General features: G+C 36.1%; 1 protein-coding gene across 3 annotated transcripts in view; it reads right to left on the reverse strand.

Annotated features, from left to right (window-relative positions):
* The window catches only part of ankrd44 (ankyrin repeat domain 44), a 67,791-nt gene extending 48,466 nt beyond the window's left edge, over positions 1-19,325 (reverse strand). For 2 of the 3 annotated variants that reach the window (XM_030125240.1, XM_030125239.1), the window contains exons 1-3: positions 18,696-19,325; positions 5,064-5,147; positions 1,023-1,101 (exon numbers count right to left, since the gene is read on the reverse strand). In XM_030125240.1, the coding sequence (XP_029981100.1) occupies positions 1,023-1,101; positions 5,064-5,147; positions 18,696-18,722 (190 nt within the window). In that variant the 5' untranslated portion in view covers positions 18,723-19,325. The remainder of the gene's footprint in view (positions 1-1,022; positions 1,102-5,063; positions 5,148-18,695) is intronic. The other variant, XM_030125241.1, reaches the window with a different exon arrangement.
* Between the last annotated feature and the right edge of the window lie 3,796 nt (positions 19,326-23,121).

Below are 23,121 nucleotides of genomic sequence, written 5' to 3' on the forward strand. Positions count from 1 at the left end.
TAGTTACCATGGAAACACCGTCATCTTCTACAACATTGATTCACCAGTAAAACCCATAGAGTTGGATCAATGACAACGAATGGAGACACTTGGTTTATGTTCAGTTAAGGATATATTTGGCTGAAAAAGTAATTTTTTCTACAGTTTTTTTCTGTTTTGATATAATAACCTTTGAATTAACTCTGAGTTTTTATAAAAATCTTAGTTAAATATAGGAAATTAGATAATACTTGATTTACAGTGAAAAATGCAGAGGATAATATCATAATAAATGGAGATAAATCAAATACAAAAGGTCAGATAGAGAGGAAAATTCATTTGGGAACTGCCACAAAAGTAGCACCGGGTCCTTAGGGGTTACAAAGGCCCTTGAAGTTACATGCATTAAAATAGAAGATGGATTCATAGTGGAGTTAGAATGACCGACAGACTGCAAAAAACTGAATAAAAAGTGAAAACGGACACATCTGCCAGTTTTCATTCTCTCTCAAAAACAACAAGATGTGCCTCTGCCGAAGAATCCTTTTGTTAAATGCTCTGGTCATGACTTATTTACCTTTTCTGATTATATGTGGACACTTATTTAGTTGACACTGCATTTTTTAAACTTTATATTTATTATAATTGCATTTCCAACCAAGTGGAGAGGAGATCTAGTTGAGCACATAAAAGATTATTTTATTGCTAATACTGTTAAATAAATGCAGTTTTTTGGTCTCATTTGTTCATATGAAATTGTTACCTGATGATACAATACTGAGATTTTATAACAAACAATTAATTTACACAAGTGCCAAGTTTAATTAATATTAAGCGTCAAGGTCGTTGGTTAAAAAAACATAACAACAAACATCAGAATTTCACATTTGTCTTGTGTACAACATGAAGCAGTATAAAATAGATCAATTCCCAGGTGTTTTTACAGCACTGTTGTGGAACCTAGATGTGGTGAGAATAAATATTAGTGAGAAAAGACACTGAGGAAGTCGAAATAGAAGAACAAATGAATGTTATTTGTTTACCCGAGAGGATGAGGAGCTCTGTGATCTCTGCATCACCCAGGAAAGCTGCTGCATGGAGCGGCGTGCGCTTTTCTGCATCCTGAAAGAAGAAAATCAGTCAAGTTTTGACTCAATCACCAGTTTTTTTTTTGTTTTTTTTTGTGGTTTAAGGGTGTGGATGTGGTTTTATGCAACACTTGGATGCAAGTCACCACAGAGGTAACATGTCTTTAATATATTTATAATGTCTTGAACTACTCCGTCTGCTTTTGGATTGCCCCTAGGGGATGAATAAAGTTATTTGAATTGAGCTGAATAAGGCTAAATGATACTGGGAAAAAAATAACACTGCAATAGTTTTCACCAGATTATTTGAATAGTTTACTTGGGAAGACTTTTTCCACAGTGAGCAGGGGGATTCTGAAATGCATCTGCTTCGAAAATAAATATTATCCTATATATACAATGGTGGCAAAATGATTAGAACACCTGAAAGATCTGAAAATATCAACCTATTTTTGCCTCCAAACATAATTTTATGCCATAATGTTCATGAAACATGCAGATGGTCGCTCTGAGCACAACAAATGTCAGATGAAGTGAGTCATACTGTTTTTACCCACTTTAATATTTACTAATAGAATATTATTAGCCTTGTACATTCAAAAAAATCCCAGAGCTGCGTCCTAAGACTCCTGAATCACCGTCAGTTTAACCATGATCACACCTGACAATGATCACACAAGCAATTTGGCTTCATCTGTGAAGGAACATGATAGTGAAATAGGCCTGGGTTGTTGTTTTTTTTGTAGGAAAATGACCTAAATCTCCTCATGATGGTTCTATTCTATGGTTTATAGAGTATAATGATGACTTTGTAGATGTTTCATTCATTTTATGGGTGTTCTAATGGCCAATTTAAATGTACACATACACAAATGAAACCTCTTGAATATGAAAAAGTGTTCTTATCATTTTGGCCGCCACTGTAAAAAACATAACTGTCTATCTTTTACTCTGAAACTGTTTATTTCTGTCACGTCACCAGGACGTCCAGGAAGAAGAGATCTTATATGTCAAATGGATCTTTCTGGATAAATCAAGGATAACTGAACTAAAATAAAATAAAATTAATAAAACATTTTGAGTGAAAACAATCCCTTGTTGAACCTGCTCTGCCACATATACATACAGTACAAACAAATTCCGTCTTTTTGTGAGCAAATATTCCGGTTCTTTGTCGATTTCGTTGCTTATTTTCAGGGAGGGGTTGATGACTTGTGTTGGTTGTGACACACAGATCCAGAAGCATTGTTAATGGTGTTTCATAACTGAGTAAATTATGCATCAAGCAAAAAAAGTAAAGTCCAAGTTACTTCATCTTGATATTCCATACACTACTCAATGAGTATTTTAATCCATAAAGACCCAAACACCCACCGATGACCGAAACTTTCTACTGATCTGAACTGTTAATACCTGTTGATCCACTAATCCTATCAATACACGTAAATAATTTGTTGTCAAATACAATTTGTCATCTTTTCATGGTCATCAGATATGACCCATTTGGATGTTCGGAGGCTCCATAGTTACCGTGGAAACACAGTCATCTTCTACAACATTGATTCACCAGTAAAACCCATGGAGTTGGATCAATGACAGTGGATGGACACACTGGGTTTCTGTTCAGTTAATGATATATTTGCTGAAAAAGTCACTTTTTCTTCAGTTTTCTCTGTTTTTGATATAATACAAATCAGTGATCAGTAAATTAAATATAAGAAAATACCCCATTTACACTGAAAAAACTCAAAATAAAGAGGATAATATTATACAAAATGATAAATTGAAAAAATAGAGAGAAAAATTCATACAAAAGTAGCACTGGGTCTTTATGGGTTAATAATCTATGCAAGTCTATCCAAAGTAATGACGTAAATATGTGTAAAGAATCATCCAAATCTCTACAAACACGGCTAACTGGGCTGCTACAGATATGAAAACTGTTGTACGAATGCAGGCTGAGAAGTAAAGAGGAGGGAGTGTTATCAACTCCCAGACGATGAGCTGAGGATGAGTCCCAGAGATGTCAGTGTCAACACATCCATTGTTCTTCTCAATGAGCTCACACACACTCGGACACTAAGAGTCCTGACGACTAGCCCACATGTCCATGTGACCGGGCCGAGCGCAGCCTGTCCAATAAAAACAACATCTAAAGTGGACGATGATGGCGAAGTGGGTGTCCTTTACCAGCACTTCCCATTACATGCAAATCCATGTAGAACAGTCCGGGTGTGGACGTGTGTGGTGTAAATAATCCCAGATGTAAATTAACACATGACCTGGACTCGGGCTCTGCAGATTCTCAACCCTCGCTCCTCCTTCTCTTCCCTTCACATTTGAATGAGGCTGATTAATACAGGAACTGAAGACTGAGGGGCTGAGGAGGAGACTCTTGTGTTTTTGTGCTCTTCTATGTTTTCTTTTTATTTCGTTTACATCCCATCAACCTGCCAGACACAACAGGTAAATCTGGCACATTTACATTATATTATGGCACTAGCTACTGCCACAGTACTGTGGAAGAAATATGGGTTTGTCTATTACCACAGAGCCAATAAAATGTTAGCATTTGTACAAGAGCCAAACATGGATACTGTTCCATGAACTCATTACCCCAGTGGTTTCCAACCTTTTTTGACTCGTGACCCCATTTTAACATCATAAATTTCTGGTGACCCCAGACATTCAAAACAATCAATCAAGATATGCCCTCTAGATATTATGTCCTGCATTTTATTTGAACTTGATTTTTATTAGGAAAAGGGTGTGGTGTTTTAATTATAATGAAATACATATTGAATCATTAAAATATTTTTTATTAGTAATTGATTTTTATTTTTGTTTTTTGTTTTTTATCAGTTACTAGAAATCTCAAGCGATCCCATTTGAAATTCCAGACAATCCCATGTGGGGTCACGACCCCAGTGTTGAAAAACACTGCATTATCCTCTTGTTGCCACAGTACTGTGGTGATATATGGCATACTCTTCAGTGCATTCTTTTGTGCATTTTGCTACCACAGTACTGTAGCAATTGATAGAAGAAATGACAAATTAGTGATAGTATATAGTATAGAATAGGAATTATTGTTGTAAATGCTCTATATGTTGTTTTTATGGTGTTCTTTGCTCTGTGCAGTCAGTGAGCGTGAGGCTAGAGAAGGTGGGCGGAGCTACATGTTAGATGCAGCAGTGTGCCATGTGACTTCTCACTTCTGTCTCAGTTCTGTGTCAGTTGTGTATTGAGTGCTGTGGTCTGAATTCTGCACTCTAAACATTGTCCCAGTGGCTGATTTGTATCAATGTTGGATTTTACCTACCGGCACCCTTGGCGTCGTGCATGCATTTACACGTTTTCACAGTCCGTAAAATTGTCTTTTAAACTGACAACCATCATATGTGTAAATCATGGCATGATTCAATGGAATTCAAAAGTTTCTTGTCTTTCATCTTCAGGTTCTATAAAAATGTCGGTCCAATGGGGCACAACAGGAAGAGGCGGGACTTCACCTCTCTATACTGAGCTCGCAGTTAAAACAGTTAATGAAGCTGAGCTGGAGTTTAACTGTCATTTAACATAAAAGAAAAATAAACCCAAGAAATGGTATCTGTGTTTTCTAGGAAGTTTGAATAATTTTACATTAACTATTTGTTGACGATATAGCATCTTATATTTAATTAGGTTAAAACTTAATGCACATGATTTAATTATTTAGTTTGCTCTTGTAACATCTTGGTTTAACGACAAGAAATTGTTTCACCTTTCTATTACTTTTTTCTTTACTAATCTGCTGTCCATATTAAATAAGAGGTTGTCAACTTTTTTCTGTACCATTCCTAATATTGTAGGGAGACTGCGAATCTTAGGCAAGTTTGGAGGAGATTTCTTACTAAAAAAAATACTTCATGTTTAATTTAAGGATTCGTGATGTGTTTAATTTGTGTCTATAGTGTGCTTTTGTGCTGGTAAATGTCACAGGAAACGTGTCCTCACCAGGGCATTGATGTCTTCAGACTTGTATATGAGCATACGGATCTCTTCAGGGTCTCCGCTGAAGATCGCCTGGATCAGAGGAGGCTGAGGAGATGAGACAAAAACACACAATCAGAGTGGAAAGACATCCAGCACATGACCACAGGAAACATGTCAGTACACATGATCAATGTAAGCAGTCGCTTTAGAGTTTAAGTTTATCTGAGTAAGACGCCGTGACGAAACCACGTTAGTGCAAATATTTCCTGGAAATGAGGCCGAGTATGATCCTTCCCACGATATAGATGTGTATGTTTGTGTAGCAGTGCTTGACTTTACTGCAGCTTTTGTAAACACAGCAGCTTACAGTGAGCGACTATGAGAATGAAACCTACTGTCCTCTGTACAAAAATGGCCCTGATTATGAGGAAGACTTCTTCAAGCTCCTCTCACATACAAGCAGCACTGACCGAGATATCTGGAGCTGAACAGAGAAGCTGCTGTCTTTAAAAAAAACTCTTTGTAGATACAGATCATAAAAATAAAAGGCCTCCCCACAGAAAACACTCTAATGAAGGGCACTGAGTGAAGGTCATGACTCTGACGCTCTTATTTTCTCTGCAGAATCACAGAGAAATGTTGTAAATACAGGCTCTACACACACAAAGCAGAGACTATCAGTGTCAATCAGCACTCCAACAGTAATGGTTTTTGAGCAAAACAAGCTGACAGTGAAACCTTTTTCTACAGAAAAGACAGTACAGAGCAATTTAAGGTTCCTGTTAGAGAGATGTGCAAACAATTACAACCCAATAACATTATTGACATTCATTCCTGAGCTGAGTAGTTTCACCTTTAGTCCTTTCACTGTCACAAATACTACAAAAATACTCCTGACTTAAGTAACCTACTTAATGTAAGTCGATGGTTAACTGTTACCTGTGATAACACCACCAGGAATGTACTTTGTTTCTATTTTTCACACACATTTTGGTTATATAATGTAAATATTGTCAAATGAGTTTATTCTGATTTGGTATAGGCGTATTTTGTTCATTGTTCTGGCTTGAAGTCTAAGGACAGGAGTGAGTAACGTTATTATGTTAAGTTATTTGATGATGAGAATGGGGGTGGGATTAAATAAGTTTTTCTTCTTCCCACTCCTTTTTGAGTGTAAATGAAGGATTTTGGAATTTTTGAACTTGTATGTATTCTGTAAATGCTCGGAATAAACAATGAATGAATGAATGAACATTTTACAGTGTAAATTCAAAACATGTTCACTGAACATCATTTACTCTAATGGCAACTGTTTTATTTCAGATTCAGCCACATGTTATAAAAGTGTTTCAAAAGCACCTTCTGTATGCATGAAAGTGTTACTGAGGATAATATAAACAGGTCTACTTTTGTTTGCCTGATAGCTACTGATTTAATACAATTAAAGTGAAAAAGGCATGTGACTACTTTATTCCCTGTAGTAGTAAACATGCAGAATATACAGTACACAGTGCTGTGCTAAAGTCTTAGGCCACCTTTAGCTTTGTTGTTTTGCAGGGTTGAAATGATCATACATATTTATTTCTCAGTCTCTTTTCTCAGATACAACAAGAAAATACAGAGAATATATGTATATATGTATGTACAGCCTTAAAAAAACACACAAAGCTGACGTATATGGGTTGTAAAGGTTAATATTTAGTGAAACCTGTGATCCCATGACCGGAAGCAGCAAAAACAGAAACATCTGACATGTGTTGAATGAAACCTGGCATAAAATATCAGGAAATTAATGCAATAAATCTCATATTGTCTGAACAAACAGGTTAAAGACATGTTAGGTGCAAAGGCAGGTCACACTAAATACGACCACTTTGGTTTAAAGAAGATGTTTTATTCCTGAGGCTTATGTTTTCACTGCTGTACATACTTCACATATATTCAGATTGGATCTTAATACAGAGACTGAGAAATGTATATATGTGGTCATTACAACTTTACTAAACCAACAAACGTAATGTTGGTGTAATGCTGGACTCTTGCACAGAAGTGTACATTAATATTATACTGTAGGTCCAACGTTGCTTGTGTAAAGTGTGCATCAACTCTCCACAGTTTTCCTGTTTGTCCCACTTGTTTGTGATGTTAAACAGCCTTCATATGTAGCAAGAGGAAAAGGATTTGAGGAGGTAAAACCAGCAAATGTTTCAAGTCTTTGTTCACTGAAACAATAATTCAACACAGTTTAGACCTTAGCGGAAGTTTAAGTCACCCTACTTCCCTCTATATCAGCGTGGGTTGGAATTGTGAGCTTTTGCATCATATCATAGGGTAATATAACCTGGGTTAACATGTTAGCATGCATTTTACACTGTAGTACATAATTATCTGTATGTAAATCTGTACATTTTGATGGTTTTATTAGTAATTTTTATATCTAAGTCTCTTAATTTGTCACATCATTATGTTGCTGTTTTTTAATGTGGTTATTCTATTCAAAAACAGTTGAATAGAGTTCATTTACATGTGTCAGAATACAAATAATTTTCCCAAAACTGTAGGTTAAATCTGAATGCAACTCGACATAAAAGGTGTTGATGTTTATCTAAATTAGCATGAACAGGACTGTAGTCATGATGTGTCCCAATATTTTTGTCCATATAGTTTAAAAACATTAATATTTCTTTCAAGTTTAATGGGAGATTAGATTAGATTAGATTAGATTAGATTAGATTAGATTACATTACATTACATTACATTACATTACATTACATTACATTAGATTCTTCCTAAGTGAGATGTGAAGAAAGTTGTTGGTTGTGGTAGAAAATTATTTAGTCAGGGCATGAAAAATATTTTAGAAATTTAAAGGTAGAACATTTAAAATCATAGTCATGGATAAAAAAAAAAAAAAAAAAAAAAAAAATATATATATATATATATATATATATATATATATATATATGTATATATATATATATATATATATATATTAAAATCAATGTTGGGCGAAATTAAGTAAAAACCATCTCTGAGGCTTTTTGGAAGCAAAGATAACAATTTAAACCAAATTAACCAATGCAATGCAGTGATATTTATCACAATATAAAACTATATTATACTATATTATCATTATTGTTTTATAGCCCAGACCCCTGTTAGAAAAGAAACACCTAAATATGTATAGAATCTGTATAGTTTTATTACTTTTATTATTATTTTATATTAGTTTTTTGCGATATTGTTTTTTAATTGTTTTATTTATTTCAGTCTGAAGAACAAACACAGACCACAGATCCACCCAATCCATAGATGCAATACCGGTAATCACTCCATGAAACGAAAATTTATAATACAAACTTCACTAATTAAATAATTAATTTACACAGTCAGGCTGAAAAGGAGTGGGCTGAAGCTGTCTGCTTATTTTGCCTACCCTTTATACATAATCTTACAGCGCGTCCTCACCTTTAACATAACTATCTTTATGCATTCACACTTTTTCTTGCACTATATTCTCTGCTGCTGCCTTGAACATTGAATTTCCCCGCTGTGGGATCAATAAAGTCTTATCTAATTCAATATGTCCCAATACTTTTGTCCTTATAGTGGACATAGATAATATGTTGGACGTTCCTGTGCATTTCTGTAAGCTCCTGCTTCACTTCCTGTTGCACAGTCTCGCCTTCTCAGAAACATGAGAGAGGAACCACAGAGCATTTCACTTCTGCTTTAACACAACAGCACACAAGATGACAAAAAACATTCGACCACTTCCTCAACGTTTCTACTGAATTGGACTCGGTTGTAATGCCACCTTACAACTACTTAAATCACCTGTGGGTGTGAATGTGAGAGTGAGAGTGAATGGGTGTTCGTCTGCATATGTCAGCTCTGTGATGAACTGGTGACATGTCCAGGGTGTACCCCACCTTCGCCCATCGGTAGCCGGGGTAGGATCCAACAGAGGATTATGTCGAAAATGAATGAATGAATAGTATGGTTTAAGTCAGCATGAAATGGAATGCACTGCTGCTTCCCAACACCACTACGGTCTATCAGCTAATAAGGTTACTCTTGTTTAAATCAGCACAAAAAAAAAAAAGCATATTTGTCATTTTACCAGCTCTGGTTTAAAAAAAAGGGTGAACAGTGATCTCAGCTGTTTCAGTGTTATTCCCTACTCACTATACAGTTAGCATTTGTATATTTCAATACTTTAGTAGTATATGTGGGTGCTTCTATTAAAACTGGTCCCTAAAAACAGGACATGGGGGCTAAAAATTCAAACCAGATGTAGACTAATGTAATGAAGCAAGTTTGGAAGCACTTTGAGTCTGTTTTAAAAATCAATATTTACTGAGATAAAAGAGAAACTATTTTTTTCAAATAAAACCCATTTTTATATTATTTTACATTATATTTAAAGCAAAAATCTGCATGTAACATGGTCAGAAGGACACGAAAATTACACACTAGTATTTTTTTTTTAATATCTTTTTATTCTCTCACAGGTACATTTTGGGAATTGAACTAATTATGCAAGGAAGTGTGTTTCACAAAAATGACTGCTGTTGCAAAATCATTCGCGATTTATATGTGTTTAACTGGGCAGGTTCCACATGTAACGCAAGTGGACACGATGGGCTACATATAAAACCTGGAATGAGACTGAGATTCATGAAAAACCTGCATGTATGGGTTAGAAAAACCACTAGGATCCTCAAATTTAACACAGTGTCTTTATTTATAGCGGTATATAAGACCATTTCAAGCCATGTTTTCCAGATCAAATGCACTGACACCTAGGTAGTTTTTCATGTCCCAATTTTGGTCCTATTTTTGGCCCAAATATTTTATTAAAAATTCATTAATTTTGGGATGGCTCAGAACAAGAGTTTAATTTTTTTGTATTTATCTGAGGTCATCATTAGGTACATCCTGGGGGGAAATATGTCAAAATGTCTCTTTTATTATTGTGTCTAAAAAGCCCCAGTTACCAAAATGTACCCATGTTTATTTAATATTCTATTCTGTAGCTTTTTGCACATGCCTACATTTATCTTTAGTATTTTTTGTGATATTTTATACAGTCATTGTTTTTCTGCTAAACAGAAAAGAGCTGCTAAACTGATTTTCATTGTTCCTGTGACAGTGACAATAAAGAACTATTGTATTAATGAAAATATAAAGGCTATTTGGAGGCTGATTAGACTAAACTCACATATTACTGTGAGCCACTGGTATTTATTTATTATTTCTCTTATTATCTTTCCTATAGATGACTCGTTTTGCTTGGATAGAAGTGTCACCCTCAAATCTTATGAGGTTTAACACCTCAACACCGCCACCAACCACCTTCATATCTTGATGATTTCCCCAGACTGTGGTTCGTTACACTGCAAAAAATCCAACATGGATCTGAAAAATGAGATTCAATGTCACATACTGTTTTAAAATAAAATCACATGCAAGCAAAAAAAACCCAACAGATTAGAGACATTGCTGCCTGCAGAGGTCTCCCTCAACACCTCAAACTCCAATGTCTGAGCGGTAGAAAGGAAGGAAGATGGTTTAGACACATCTGTCACATGTTTATCTGTGAAACTTCCTTCTATTTTAATACGAAGCAGGAAGCAGAAAGCACGTTACCGAGGAGCATCTATGCACGTCAGTAACACAGAATGAAGAAAAGTGTTGAGATTTATGAGTTGTCGTACAGGTTCACTGATTAAACAGGTTTAATCAGTGTTTACTCGAGCACAGTGATAAGAAAGGGAAGAAGGTGACACATTAAGGATAAAGAGCAGTGAACGAGGTCCCAGTAGGAGTGGATGGGGGGTTTGTGCCTTTAAATAAGCAGCCAACACTTGGCAGCATACGGCCTCTTTAGCTATGCCTTTCTTTGCAAGCGCTCCTCGTGCACTGATACACGTTTTCACAACTCACACATGCTCAGAGCTGGCATCGGTCCCTCGTCACAGCGTCTGTGATCGCCATGGGGACTTGGGGAGTCTGGTGTTGGCACAAGACAGGCAACAAGATTTACGGAGTGTATGTGTGGGAGTCTGTGTGTACGCTCCTGTATGGCAACCGTTGTGAGAACCAGTCTGAATTTTACACCAGTAGAGTTCCAACCTGACCTACAAAAGAGGGCTATTATAGTTAGTGAAACCACAGACTAAAAATTAAACCCAGAAGTGAAAATAATTTTGTTAACTGAAACGACAATTACTTAGTTAAAAGTAAAAAAAAATAAAATCAAATTTCCCCTTCCAAAATTTAAAAATGTTAATGTAATTAATCACTGGCAGGCAGAACTTGACACAATTAAGTGTTCGTTAGCTAACATAACACTTCTAGAGTTACTGATTAATGACTTTGTATTTATTACTTAGACTTACAAGTTCCGTTCAGCAATTATCTGGATCCTAATATGGTGAAGATAGTTATTCTCAAATATGCATCAGCTATCTTTCTATAACACTCTCATTGTAGAGAGCCGGAGAATCAGACTGTGAAAATACATGAATGCAAAGACTACACACCAGAATGTCGAAGAGATGATGCCATCACAATCTGCTCAGAATTGCTAAAGATGTTTCTGCAGCTTCAACATGAGCAGAATGTCGTGATTGTCACCACTTTTAATACTTTTTCACCTCACTCATGAAGACTGAGTTAAGATGTGCCAGGGCAGCGGCTAGTTTTGTGTTGCTGATGTGTGTCTAGGGCTGCACCTAGTTGGAAAAAAACTGACGTTGCGATTTTTTTTTTAACCCTGCAATATGAAAAAATACTCAGGAGGATATAACAGCTGTGTGATGCTGATGTAAATGGTCAAACAAATTAGTCGTGTTTTGTCGTTGTGGTGACACAGAACACATGTTTCAGTATCATCCTTCTTGTAGCTGAAATAATTCCAGATCACTGAAGCTGCTTTTCTTTCTGGCACCAAGTCTTTGTTTTTGGTGATTTTCTCTTGTTCGTTGCTCATTTTTCAATGTTACTAGCGACTCACTCCATGTGCAGGGGTGTGGTCTGCTTCGACAAACTGATTAAGAACGATTGTGATTGGTGGATCGCTGTGTGTAGGGTGTGTCAGGTACCCAGGCTGAAATTAGATGAGAACATGTTGAGTTCATTTGCCCTCTACATTGCAGGAACTTCGATGTGACTATTGCGCACATGTACATTGCGATGTCGATGCTCAAACGATATATTGTGCAGCTCTATGTGTGTCACATGCAGCAGATGTAGTCCACTGAGCTGGTTAACACAAAACTACACATTTCTTCACTATCTTTGCCACATACCGCAAATTTCTTGGTTCATAAAACTGACAATCATGTCAACGAAAAATTTTTATTTGTCTCTAGTAACAGTCGATGATGTGTTTTTCCAAAGCTAGGTCCCATAGTGCATAGCAAAAGGTGTGGGACTTCCATTCTCTACTATGCCTACATTTAAAAATCCACTAGTGGCTAACTTCTATTAGAAACCTCAAGCAGATCCACAGAGGAGGGAGTGAGGGTCAGTGTGAATAAAAATATTTGCCCAAAAGCACATACTACAGCCTCATCAATCCAGCTGATCATTTAAACAAACATTTATATGTTAAAAAATAACAAAAGCTGATAGTAGTACACCAGTGTGTGTTTGTTCTGGCATTAGCGCTGATCCCTCGAGTATGATATTTCATTGTGCAGTGATGAGCTGTGTTATCATAGATATCAAAGCCGACAGAAAATTATGACCAAAGACAAACAACTGCAGTTTCTCTTTGTACACATCTGCCTGAATGTCAGACAACTGATAAAGCAATCAACCATTTCTTAAACTGTTTACCCAAACATATTGCTTCACTACATAAACCGTCATCATCTTCAGGCTACTATGCTATAAGTTCACTCAGCCAAAGGTGTTTCGGTTGAGTTTGCATGGTGTTTTTTTTTTTTTTGTATTAATCAACCGGCAATCCAAAACAAAAGAAGGAACAAATACTTACATTTGAGAGACTTATACCTGCAAATCATCTCAAAAAATCACTAAATTACTATTAAAATGTTTACAGATCGTGTTATTTTCAGTCACATCTTATCACTGTCTATGAAACTATCTATGTTCAGCTTTCTCAGCTTGTGGGTTGTGACCCAAAAGTGGGTCTTGGACATGTTCTTAGCAAGGTCAGAAAATTAAAGGTTAAAAATATCTATTATTATACCGACTGTCAGCAAGCCTGGTTGTATTGATGGAAATGCAGACTTAGAGTATGATTGAAAGGTGACAAGTGAAATTCACCTTGTTATTGTTGACAAAATTATGTAAATATGACCCATGGTATGATGAATATGGATTTCCAAACACTGACAATAAAAGGGGAGGGTGTGATGTGTATATATGTATATATATATATATATATATATATATAAAAAAGACCTGAAATATCATTGAGAACCAAAACCGTGTCTGCACGTGTGTTATGTACGTTATGTGCTCTGAATACATATATATTTGCTGTGTCTACTTGCTTGTTTTTGACATTTGCTTGGCTTGAATGTCTGTAAAAGTGAGTGGTTATTTAATGATCATGGGAAAATGTGGGTCAGAAGTGAGACCAGTTGAGAACCACTTAAAGGGGTCATATTTATCTAAAGCCACTTTTATTAGTCTTTGGTACATTTATTTGTGTATTTGGACCCTAATAGTTCATAAAGTTTGAATTTGAAACCTCCAGGCGCTGCAAAGCTATCTTTGTATTTGGATTTCTACAACTCGTTTAAATTCCTTCTTAATTTGTTATGTTTTATAACTAGTTACGTCACAACATTTGCACATATAAGGTTAAGACTTCTGACAAACATTTCTCCAAGTACGACATAATTGTTTGTCAGCAGCAGCCGTTGTAGTCCTTACTGAAAATATGTCCAAACTTTGATTACCTAAAATGTTCAGTTGTTGGTTGTATTAACGAACTCAAGTGGTTGAACGGGACAGAACAGCACAGACAACAACCTGGAGGGGGTGGGGTCATGTGCATTTAAAGGGCCAGCGCTCAAAACGACCTTTTTGGTGTCATTACTCAAAAATAGGGTTGAAGATGGACCTGTGGGGTTTAATTAATGAAGAATTCAGACCCAAGTATAGCATTTACAGTTTATGTAGACCACAGGGAAATGTTTTAAAATGCATAATTCCATTTAAAAAAGCAAAATATCCCTCCTTTACAGAACATTAAAATATCAACCAATAAATATATGATACACAACTATCAGCACCAACCCAGGTCACCTAATGGGGTCTTGGTCTGTTCCAAGCATAAATATTTCTCCTTAAAGCCACAGTGATGTCACCCAAGCCCCGTTCATAACCCGTAACAAAGACAAAAGTGTTGAGACGACGCAGGGCCGGCCTGCTGTAAACAATCCAATCCTGTCACTGCAGGACTCTGTGGAACAGATTCAGGACCCTGCAGAAGACGCCGATTTCCCCTTCTATCTTCCCCTCTCATTCTTATCCTACACAAACTTCCTCCATCAGATTAACTCTGTTTTCATTCCGCAGAGGGTCCGCAAACACACATGCACACAGTCTAACCTGCGACACATAAACACCATGTGCAGTGCAGTACACCACGCCTGCTCTCAAACTCCAGAACAGAATGAAAGCCTGTGCTGTTCAGCCATGTCTTCATTTCCTCTGATGCCTGAGGTGGCAGGCCTCTCACTGGCTCATCTCCTTCCCCTCGGGGGCAACGACAAGCTTGTGATGCCATCAAGCCAGTCAAGTGCTAAATCATAACCCACTACTGTGCTTATTATTCTTTCAGTCTCCTTCTTAAAATATCTTCCTTAGCTCCGTTTAATGGAATCCAAGAGGCTTATTTCAATAAACAATATAAGAAAATAACACAATGACTTATCTAAGTATACTTAATTGTACAGTTGGACCATTATTCCGTTCAGAGACAGCATATTTTTCATTTATTTGTAATATTTAAACAATTTCCTGCAAAGGATCAATAAAGTATCTATCTATCTATCTATCTATCTATCTATCTATCTATCTATCTATCTATCTATCTATCTATCTATCTATCTATCTATCTATCTACCTACCTATCTATCTATCTATCTATCTATTATATCCTTGAAAACTGTTTTAATCATTTAGAGCAACACTTTTACTTTATATATTTTTTAGGAGAAAAAAAACTTGAAAATTCTCTGATTCCAGCTAATTTTCTGATTTCGTTACTCCTATAAGACAAGGTTCAAGGTTCACTTTATTATCATTACATGTAGTATATACATGAAATGAAATCAGCACTCAGGACCAGCAATGTACATCGTAAAAATCCTACAAAAATTAATCCTGTATTAAAACAATAACAGTAAAACCTGATAATAACAATACAACCTAATAATAAAAAACACTAACTAAAAAAGTAAATCATAGACCAAACAAAGAAATATGAGGACATCATCTTGAGCTTAGAGAAATGATGATCTACGTTTTTCACAATTTTAAAGACCTGACAATATGTTACGACGACTAGGCTACTACTACTATTCCTCATACTACTACTACTACTACTACTACTACGACTAAGAAGAAGAAGAAGAAGAAGAAGAGGAAGAATAGTAATAATAATAATAATGACATATTTTTACAGACAAGAGGACACCCCACCACCAGAAGAGAACAGTCAACATTAAAAACTTAAAATGAACAGACACTGGTAGGTATATATATGTGCATCCAGTTTACAAACATGCATCAACAGCAGTGCAGCAGAAGAAAGTCCAAAGAAGTCAACAACTTCCTGTACTTTGTGCTCAGTGTGGTGGGAAAATGATCCTTGTATCCAAAAATAGCCCTTCAGTGCCATGCATGTATATATTATCAAATGAGAGGTGAAAAAAAGGAAAGCTGTGCATATGAGCAAAGTATTTTGAGGAAATTAAAGAAACAAGACCTACACTGGTGTGAAGTTGATTTGGTAAAACCTTTTCTGACTTCTCAACCTCAACCATCATTACGCAGCAGTAGTAACCTTGCGCGTCGACATGAAAATCAGACTAAATGTGTTGTATCATAGGTTGAGAAAGCAGACAGCAGGTTTTCATATGACCCACTCTTGATCAGCACATGATGAAAGACAGAAGATCTATAAGCCACTGAGCTGCCTGCTGCGCTCAGACATCCAGTCATTATCAGCCATCATCAGCATGTTTTCTGCAAATAACAGGAAGTCCCGCAGTTCTGGGTTACATAAAAGCAGCTCCTCTCTTCTCTTCCCTCTGACATATCTGATATAACAAGACTAAAAAAGCTGCAACAGATCAAGGAGTTGGTGGGAATAATGGTACCGAGTAACCACCAGCTGTTGTGTTTTCGAACACAAGCAGCCTTCTCAGTGCCACTTGTTCATGAACACATTCGCTGGGATTAAGTTAACCACGAGTCTGACATTACAGGGAAGTGAGGCCAGAGACGAAAGTGGCTCCTAAACCGAGGTCTGCCCTGATAATTTCACTATTTTTATAATTAGAGGTCACTCCGCCTATAATTGTAAACCTCTCAGATATGTGTCCTTGGGATACAGTCTTATCAGAGAAGAATTTTACTTCAATGAAACTACAAATATGGCAGTTTAGAAGTACTCCAGTACAAGTAAAACATCTGAATTAAAACTGACTGCAGATCATTCTATTATCTATTATCAGCAACACAGATGTTATCTGTGTTTTATTTTATTTATATATCAAGTTAATTTGATTAATTGAGGTTTTGTTTAAGAAAAAAATCATAAAAAATGCCTAAATCCGAAAAAAACAAACAATAACTCAAAATGTAACCTGTTTGCTTCTTGGAATAAATCAACTGTTGAGTTTTTTTCAGGCAGATGTGGCATGTAGTTTTAGTATATTTCTGAATCACATTTCGTTTCCTGTTCGTGTGATCAGAATGGCACTGATCAACATCATAAATCGTCCGTAACAAATCAGTTTATTTTTAACCACAGTGCCCCAACTTTACTTTTATTCATGTTGAGTTTTATTAAAAATAAGTAAGAATTTTATCACTTCTACGAACATATTATCACAGTTCATCCATATGACTGAATAGATTAGTATTATTGCATTGTATCTTAAAAACTCTATGTAATAAGTAACAGATCATGTAAATAAAACAAAACTGATAACAGATGTCAAAACATTCACAGCAAAGGTTAGGAAGTGGCTGAAAACAAACAAAGAATGGACCCACTTCTAAAATTTAGAATGCTTTTTTTTTCTTTGAGTGTGTGATGTGATATAAACAGGCTTTTATAGTGTTTTTTATGATACTGTTTATACTGTAAATGTATTTATCTATTGAAAAGCCCAACCAGGGACAGAATATGCAAACTAGTTCAATGCCATATAATACCAGATGATCTATATCACAGGTATCAAACATGCGGCCCAGGGGCCAAATCTGGCTCGCCAAAAGGTCCAGTCTGGCACTTGGGATGCATTGGTGAAATGCAAAAATTACACTGAAGATATTAACAATCCTTTAGTTCAGGTTCCACATTCAGACCAATTCAATCTGAAGCGGGTTCGAACCAGTAAAATACTACCATAATAACACATAAATAATGAAAACTCCAAATTTTTCTCTTTGTAAATGTAAATATTTACATGTATTCACACTGAAACAAAGCACAATTTTGCAAAACATATGAATAACCTGAACAAATATGAACCTGAAATGTCTTAAGAGAAGTAAGTACAATTTTAACAAGATTCTGCCTGTTACTAAATGTTTTGTGTATTTGTAGATCCACTGTGATCTGTAAGTTAGAATGTACATGTGTAAATGTAAACTGAGGCAGAATATTGTTAAAATTACACTTATTTTTTTCAGTTTGTTCATGTTATTCACATCTTTTGAAAGGATAATTTGTAGATGTAAACCTTTTCATAATGTAAATTTACTTTTTTCGCTCTAAAACCTAAAGAAAAGTTTGGAGTTGACATTATTTATAGATTACTATGTTATTATTTTACTGGTTTGGCCCACTTCAGATCAAATTTAGCTGAATGTGGCCCCAGGACTTAAATGAGTTTGACACCCCTGTTCTATATGTCCACTATGTTTCACTGTATAAATAAATGAATGAATGAATAAAATAAATGTAGTGGAATGTAAAGTATAATTTGTCAATGAGCAGTAGTAGAGTAGATGTAGGTTATGCATTTATATCTAATGAGAGTAGTATTTGCAGATCCTGCACACATGCATGTGTAGTGGGTTAAATGTGACATTACAGCAGATGCATATTCATTATTGAGGACATATGCACTGTGCAGCCCTGGAGGAAACTGAGCAGGAAGTATCAGAGAAGTGGGCTGTCCTAATTTTAACGGAACACCGAAAATTTGTATCCAGTAAAAGCTCAAATCAGGACAGAGGTTTGTGCACAGTCTGCAGAAATGAAGCAAGACAAAGAAAAGCACAGATGTTCCAGCACACATTTGTATGAAAGTCAATGAGTAGGTAGAAGGGAAATGAATGGGCTTTACATGCTTTAGCTAAAAGAGAGAGGAGGGGGGGGGGGTGTTTAGGGGTCTGAGCTAGGCTAACAGCGGCTAGCCACTGTACCTGGTCGGCCAGTTTGAGAACAGCCATCTCTGGGTCAGCTCCGGAGGCTCATCCGCTGCCTCCGACGGCACCGCAGGACCGGCCGGGGACGGAGCGATGCTGCGCCCCAAACCCCGGGCCCTCCTCTGCCCTGCTCTGGCTCCTACTCCTCTCTTCTTCTCCTCCTCTTCCTCCGGTCTTCCCGCGGGACTTGAGGAGACTAGATGTAGCAGCACGGCTCCTCTTTTTTTTTTTTTTTTTTTTTTTAGCAGCGGTGGTGCTGGAAGGAGGCCGGGGCCGGCTCCAGGGCCATCAGCCCCCGCTCTACGGAGGCTATCTGCGGGGAGGCTGCAGCTGCTCAGCCGCTCGGAGGCGCAGGGAGGCGGGGAAGCAGCTTAACCCACCAGTGTAAACAATCCACATTTAGGGCTGGTGCTGCGGCTCTATCCGAGTCTGTGCACCACGTACCGAGCCTCCTTCTCCTCCTTCTTCTTCCTCCACCTCCTCTTTTTGCTCCGGTCTGCAGAGCCTCCCCTCCGGAGACACAACCAGACTGAACTCAGCTCCACACAGATCACACAGGAAGTTGGTGCGATTGGTCTGTCCTCCTCTCAGATGCAGAAGTGGAGGAGAACCTTCCTCAGCATCAACAACAGCACACCAACCTCCTCCCTCCTCTTCGCTGCTGCCATCCACTGGATAGAAAGGCACTGCAGCCTTTTAACTGCATCCCCACCAGGAAAACCAACAAGGTGCATGAAAGATGAATGTGAATGTGAACGCACTCAGGCTCAAAACTGATGCTCATGTTTTAACAATTATCCTGCAAGTCCACAAGATGCACACATGTAGGCTTTCTGCTCTAGGTCTTTTTTTCTGTTGCAACTTCCATATGAATCCTTCTTTTACATGTAACCTTTCCATAATGATTTATCACCATTTATTATAGTCCCATCCTCTGTTTTTAGTATTTTTTAGTGAAAATCAGATATTTTCTTATATTTAAGCCATAAAGATCCAAACACCCACCATTTGACCAAAACCATCTAATAACTTCTGATCCACTAAACCTATCAATATGTTGAAATAACTGGTGTAAAATGCAGTTGATAAGCAGATCAAGAGGCTCCATAATTACCCTGGGAACATAGTCATCTTCTACGACTTTGATTCACAAGTAAAACCCATGGAGTTTGATAAATAACAGTGGATGGAGACTTAATTTTCTGTTTACACTGCAAAAATGAAAATCTTCCTCAGTGTATTTTTCTCATTTCTAGCCAAAATATCTCATCACACTTAAAATAAGACATAATCACCTATATAGTAACTTTTCAGTGAGATAAAAGAACTAATTTTTAGACTATAGATCTTGAAAATCTTATTTAAAGAAATCTTACCAAGCTAATTTTCACTTGTTCCACTGGCAGATTTTTTTTTTTTTTTTTGCTTGAATTAAGCAAAAAAAAAAAATCTTGACTCAGGCTCAAAACTGATGCTCATGTTTTAACAATTATCCTGCAAGTCCACAAGATGCACACATGTAGGCTTTCTGGTCTAGGTCTTTTTTCTGTGGCAACTTGAAAATGAAAATCTTACTCAGTGTATTTTTCTCATTTCTTGTCAAAATATCTCATCACACTTAACCCTTTCATGCATGAATTATGAGAACCTTAATCAAGATTTTTTTTTTCCTGAGTGTTTTTATTCCTCTTTAGGCATGAAAAAAAACCCCAATGTGATTGATTTTTTTTTTTTTTTTTTTAAATCAACCTGTTTTTCATGGAGTTACAAAAATGTCCACTCAGCTACACCATGAATTTTATTCTTGAATCAAAGAAACATGTATTTAAAACCCAATATCATAAAGTGATATGAAAACATTGAAATGAAACCATGTTTAATGCAGCTAATTTGATATTTTCTCACATTTTAACATATTCTAATACTAGTTATTACTCACTTCATGGAGAAAATAGGCAAAAAATAAATATTAACAATTGATTTCCACTCAAGAACTAATCAAAAACAGCAAAGTTACAATAATGGTATGAATTGCAGTTTATGAGAGGATGCATAAGTGTCCACTGTGTTGGCTGATATGGAACTAAAATAACAAAACCCATGAATATACAAGATTAAAGCTGTAGAGTAACTGTCCACTGTAGTGACCACTATGCATGAAAGGGTTAAAATAAGACATAATCACCTATATAGTAACTTTTCAGCGAGATATAAGAACTAATTTTTAGACTATAGATCTTGAAAATCTTATTTAAAGAAATCTTACCAAGCTAATTTTCACTTGTTCCATTGGCAGATTTTTTTTATTTTTTATTTTTTGCTTGAATTAAGCAAAAAAAAAAAATCTTGACTCAGGCTCAAAACTGATGCTCATGTTTTAACAATTATCCTGCAAGTCCACAAGATACACAGATGTAGGCTTTCTGCTCTAGGTCTTTTTCTGTGGCAACTTCCATATGAATCCTTCTTTTACATGTAACCTTTCCATAATGATTTACCACCATTTATTATAGTCCCATCCTCTGCTTTTAGTATTTTTTAGTGAAAATCAGATATTTTCTTATATTTAAGCCATAAAGATCCAAATACCCACCATTTGACCAAAACCATCTAATAACTTCTGATCCACTAAACCTATCAATACGTTGAAATAATTGGTGTAAAATACAGTTGGTCATCAGATATGATCCACTTGGATGTTCAGAGGCTCCATAATTACCATGGAAACACTGTCATCTTCTACGACTTCACCTGTCAATATGTTGAAATAAGTGGTGTACAATACAGTTGATCATCAGATGACCCATTTGGACGTTCAGAGGCTCAATAATTACCATGGAAACAACATCATCTTCTACGACTTTGATTCACTAGTAAAACCCATGGAGTTTGATAAATAACAGTGGATGGAGACTTAATTTTATGTTTACACTGCAAAAATAAAAATCTTACCAAGTGTACTTTTCTCATTTCTAGTCAAAATATCTCATCATACTTAAAATAAGACATCGTCTAAAAATAAGTTCTTATATCTCACTTAAAAGTTACTTTTTAGGTGATCATGTCTTATTTTAAGTGTGATGAGATATTTTGACTAGAAATGAGACAAAAATACACTTGGTGAGATTAACATTTTTGCAGTGTAGTCAATGATATCTTGCTGAAAAAGTCACTTTTCACTGATTTGATCTAATAATCTTTGAATTGACCCTGAGCTTTTATGAACATCTACATGACCAGTGAATCAATATAGGAAAATACATCATTTACACTGAGAAAACTTAAAATAAAGAGAATAATGTTAAAATAAATGGTAATGAACCACTTTAACAAAGGTTAAATATAGAGGAAAAATTCACATAAGTACCACTGGGTCTTTATAGGTTAATTCATTGATCTTGTAGATGTTCATGACAGATCAGAGTCAATTCAAAAGTTATCACATCAAAGTAGTGAAAACTGAAGAAAGCAAAAATGTAATACTCTAATTCCAGCTTCTTAAATTCTAATCAGTCCTGGATAGTATAATGATCATTAAATCATGGAATCCTTGTAATCAATCCTGGAAGTTGAAGGACATCTTGAGCTTTGAGAAACAATGATCATAACATACTACTATTACTGACAACAACTACAATATGATAATAAAAAATCACAGTAATAATATTTTTCCATAGTGTGACAAACTCAGAACACATTTAACCCATAAAGACCCAAACAGCCACAAGTGACCAGAAGCATCTACTGTTGATCCACTAATCCTATCAATCCATGTAAATAATTGGCGTAAAATGCTGTTTGCCATCTTTTCATGGTCATCAGATATGACCCATTTGGACGTTCAGAGGCTCCGTAGTGAACGTGGAAACAACGTCATCTTCTACAACATTGATTCACCAGTAAAACCCATGGAGTTTGATCAATGACAGTGGATGGAGACACTTGTTTTTATGTTCAGTTCATTTATATCTTTGCTGAAAAACTCACTTTTTCTTCAGTTTTCTGTTTCTGATTTAATACCCTTCAACTTTAATCTGAGCTTTTACGAACATCAGCACGATCAGTGAATTAAATATAAGGAAACACCTGATTTTCACCTAAAAACACTAACAGACAGAGGATAATATTATAATAAATAGAAATAAATCACTTTCGAAAAGTTAAATCTAGAGAAAAATTCATTTGGGAACTGACATAAAAGTAGCACTGGGTCTTTATGGGTTAATACTGCTTTATGTACTCCTCCACAGTCACTTAAACAGCTAAAAATGTATCATTAACTTAACATAAAAAGATGTGTCTACAATTGATGTCATTTTTAAAATAACATGGGTTTTACTGGTGAATCAACACTGCAGAAGATGACAGTGATTTGATGTTTACAATAAAAGCCTCGGAGCGTCCAAATGGGTTGAAACTCACT

Source organism: Sphaeramia orbicularis, chromosome 21 (assembly GCF_902148855.1).
Source record: "Sphaeramia orbicularis chromosome 21, fSphaOr1.1, whole genome shotgun sequence".
Lineage (NCBI taxonomy): Eukaryota > Metazoa > Chordata > Actinopteri > Kurtiformes > Apogonidae > Sphaeramia > Sphaeramia orbicularis.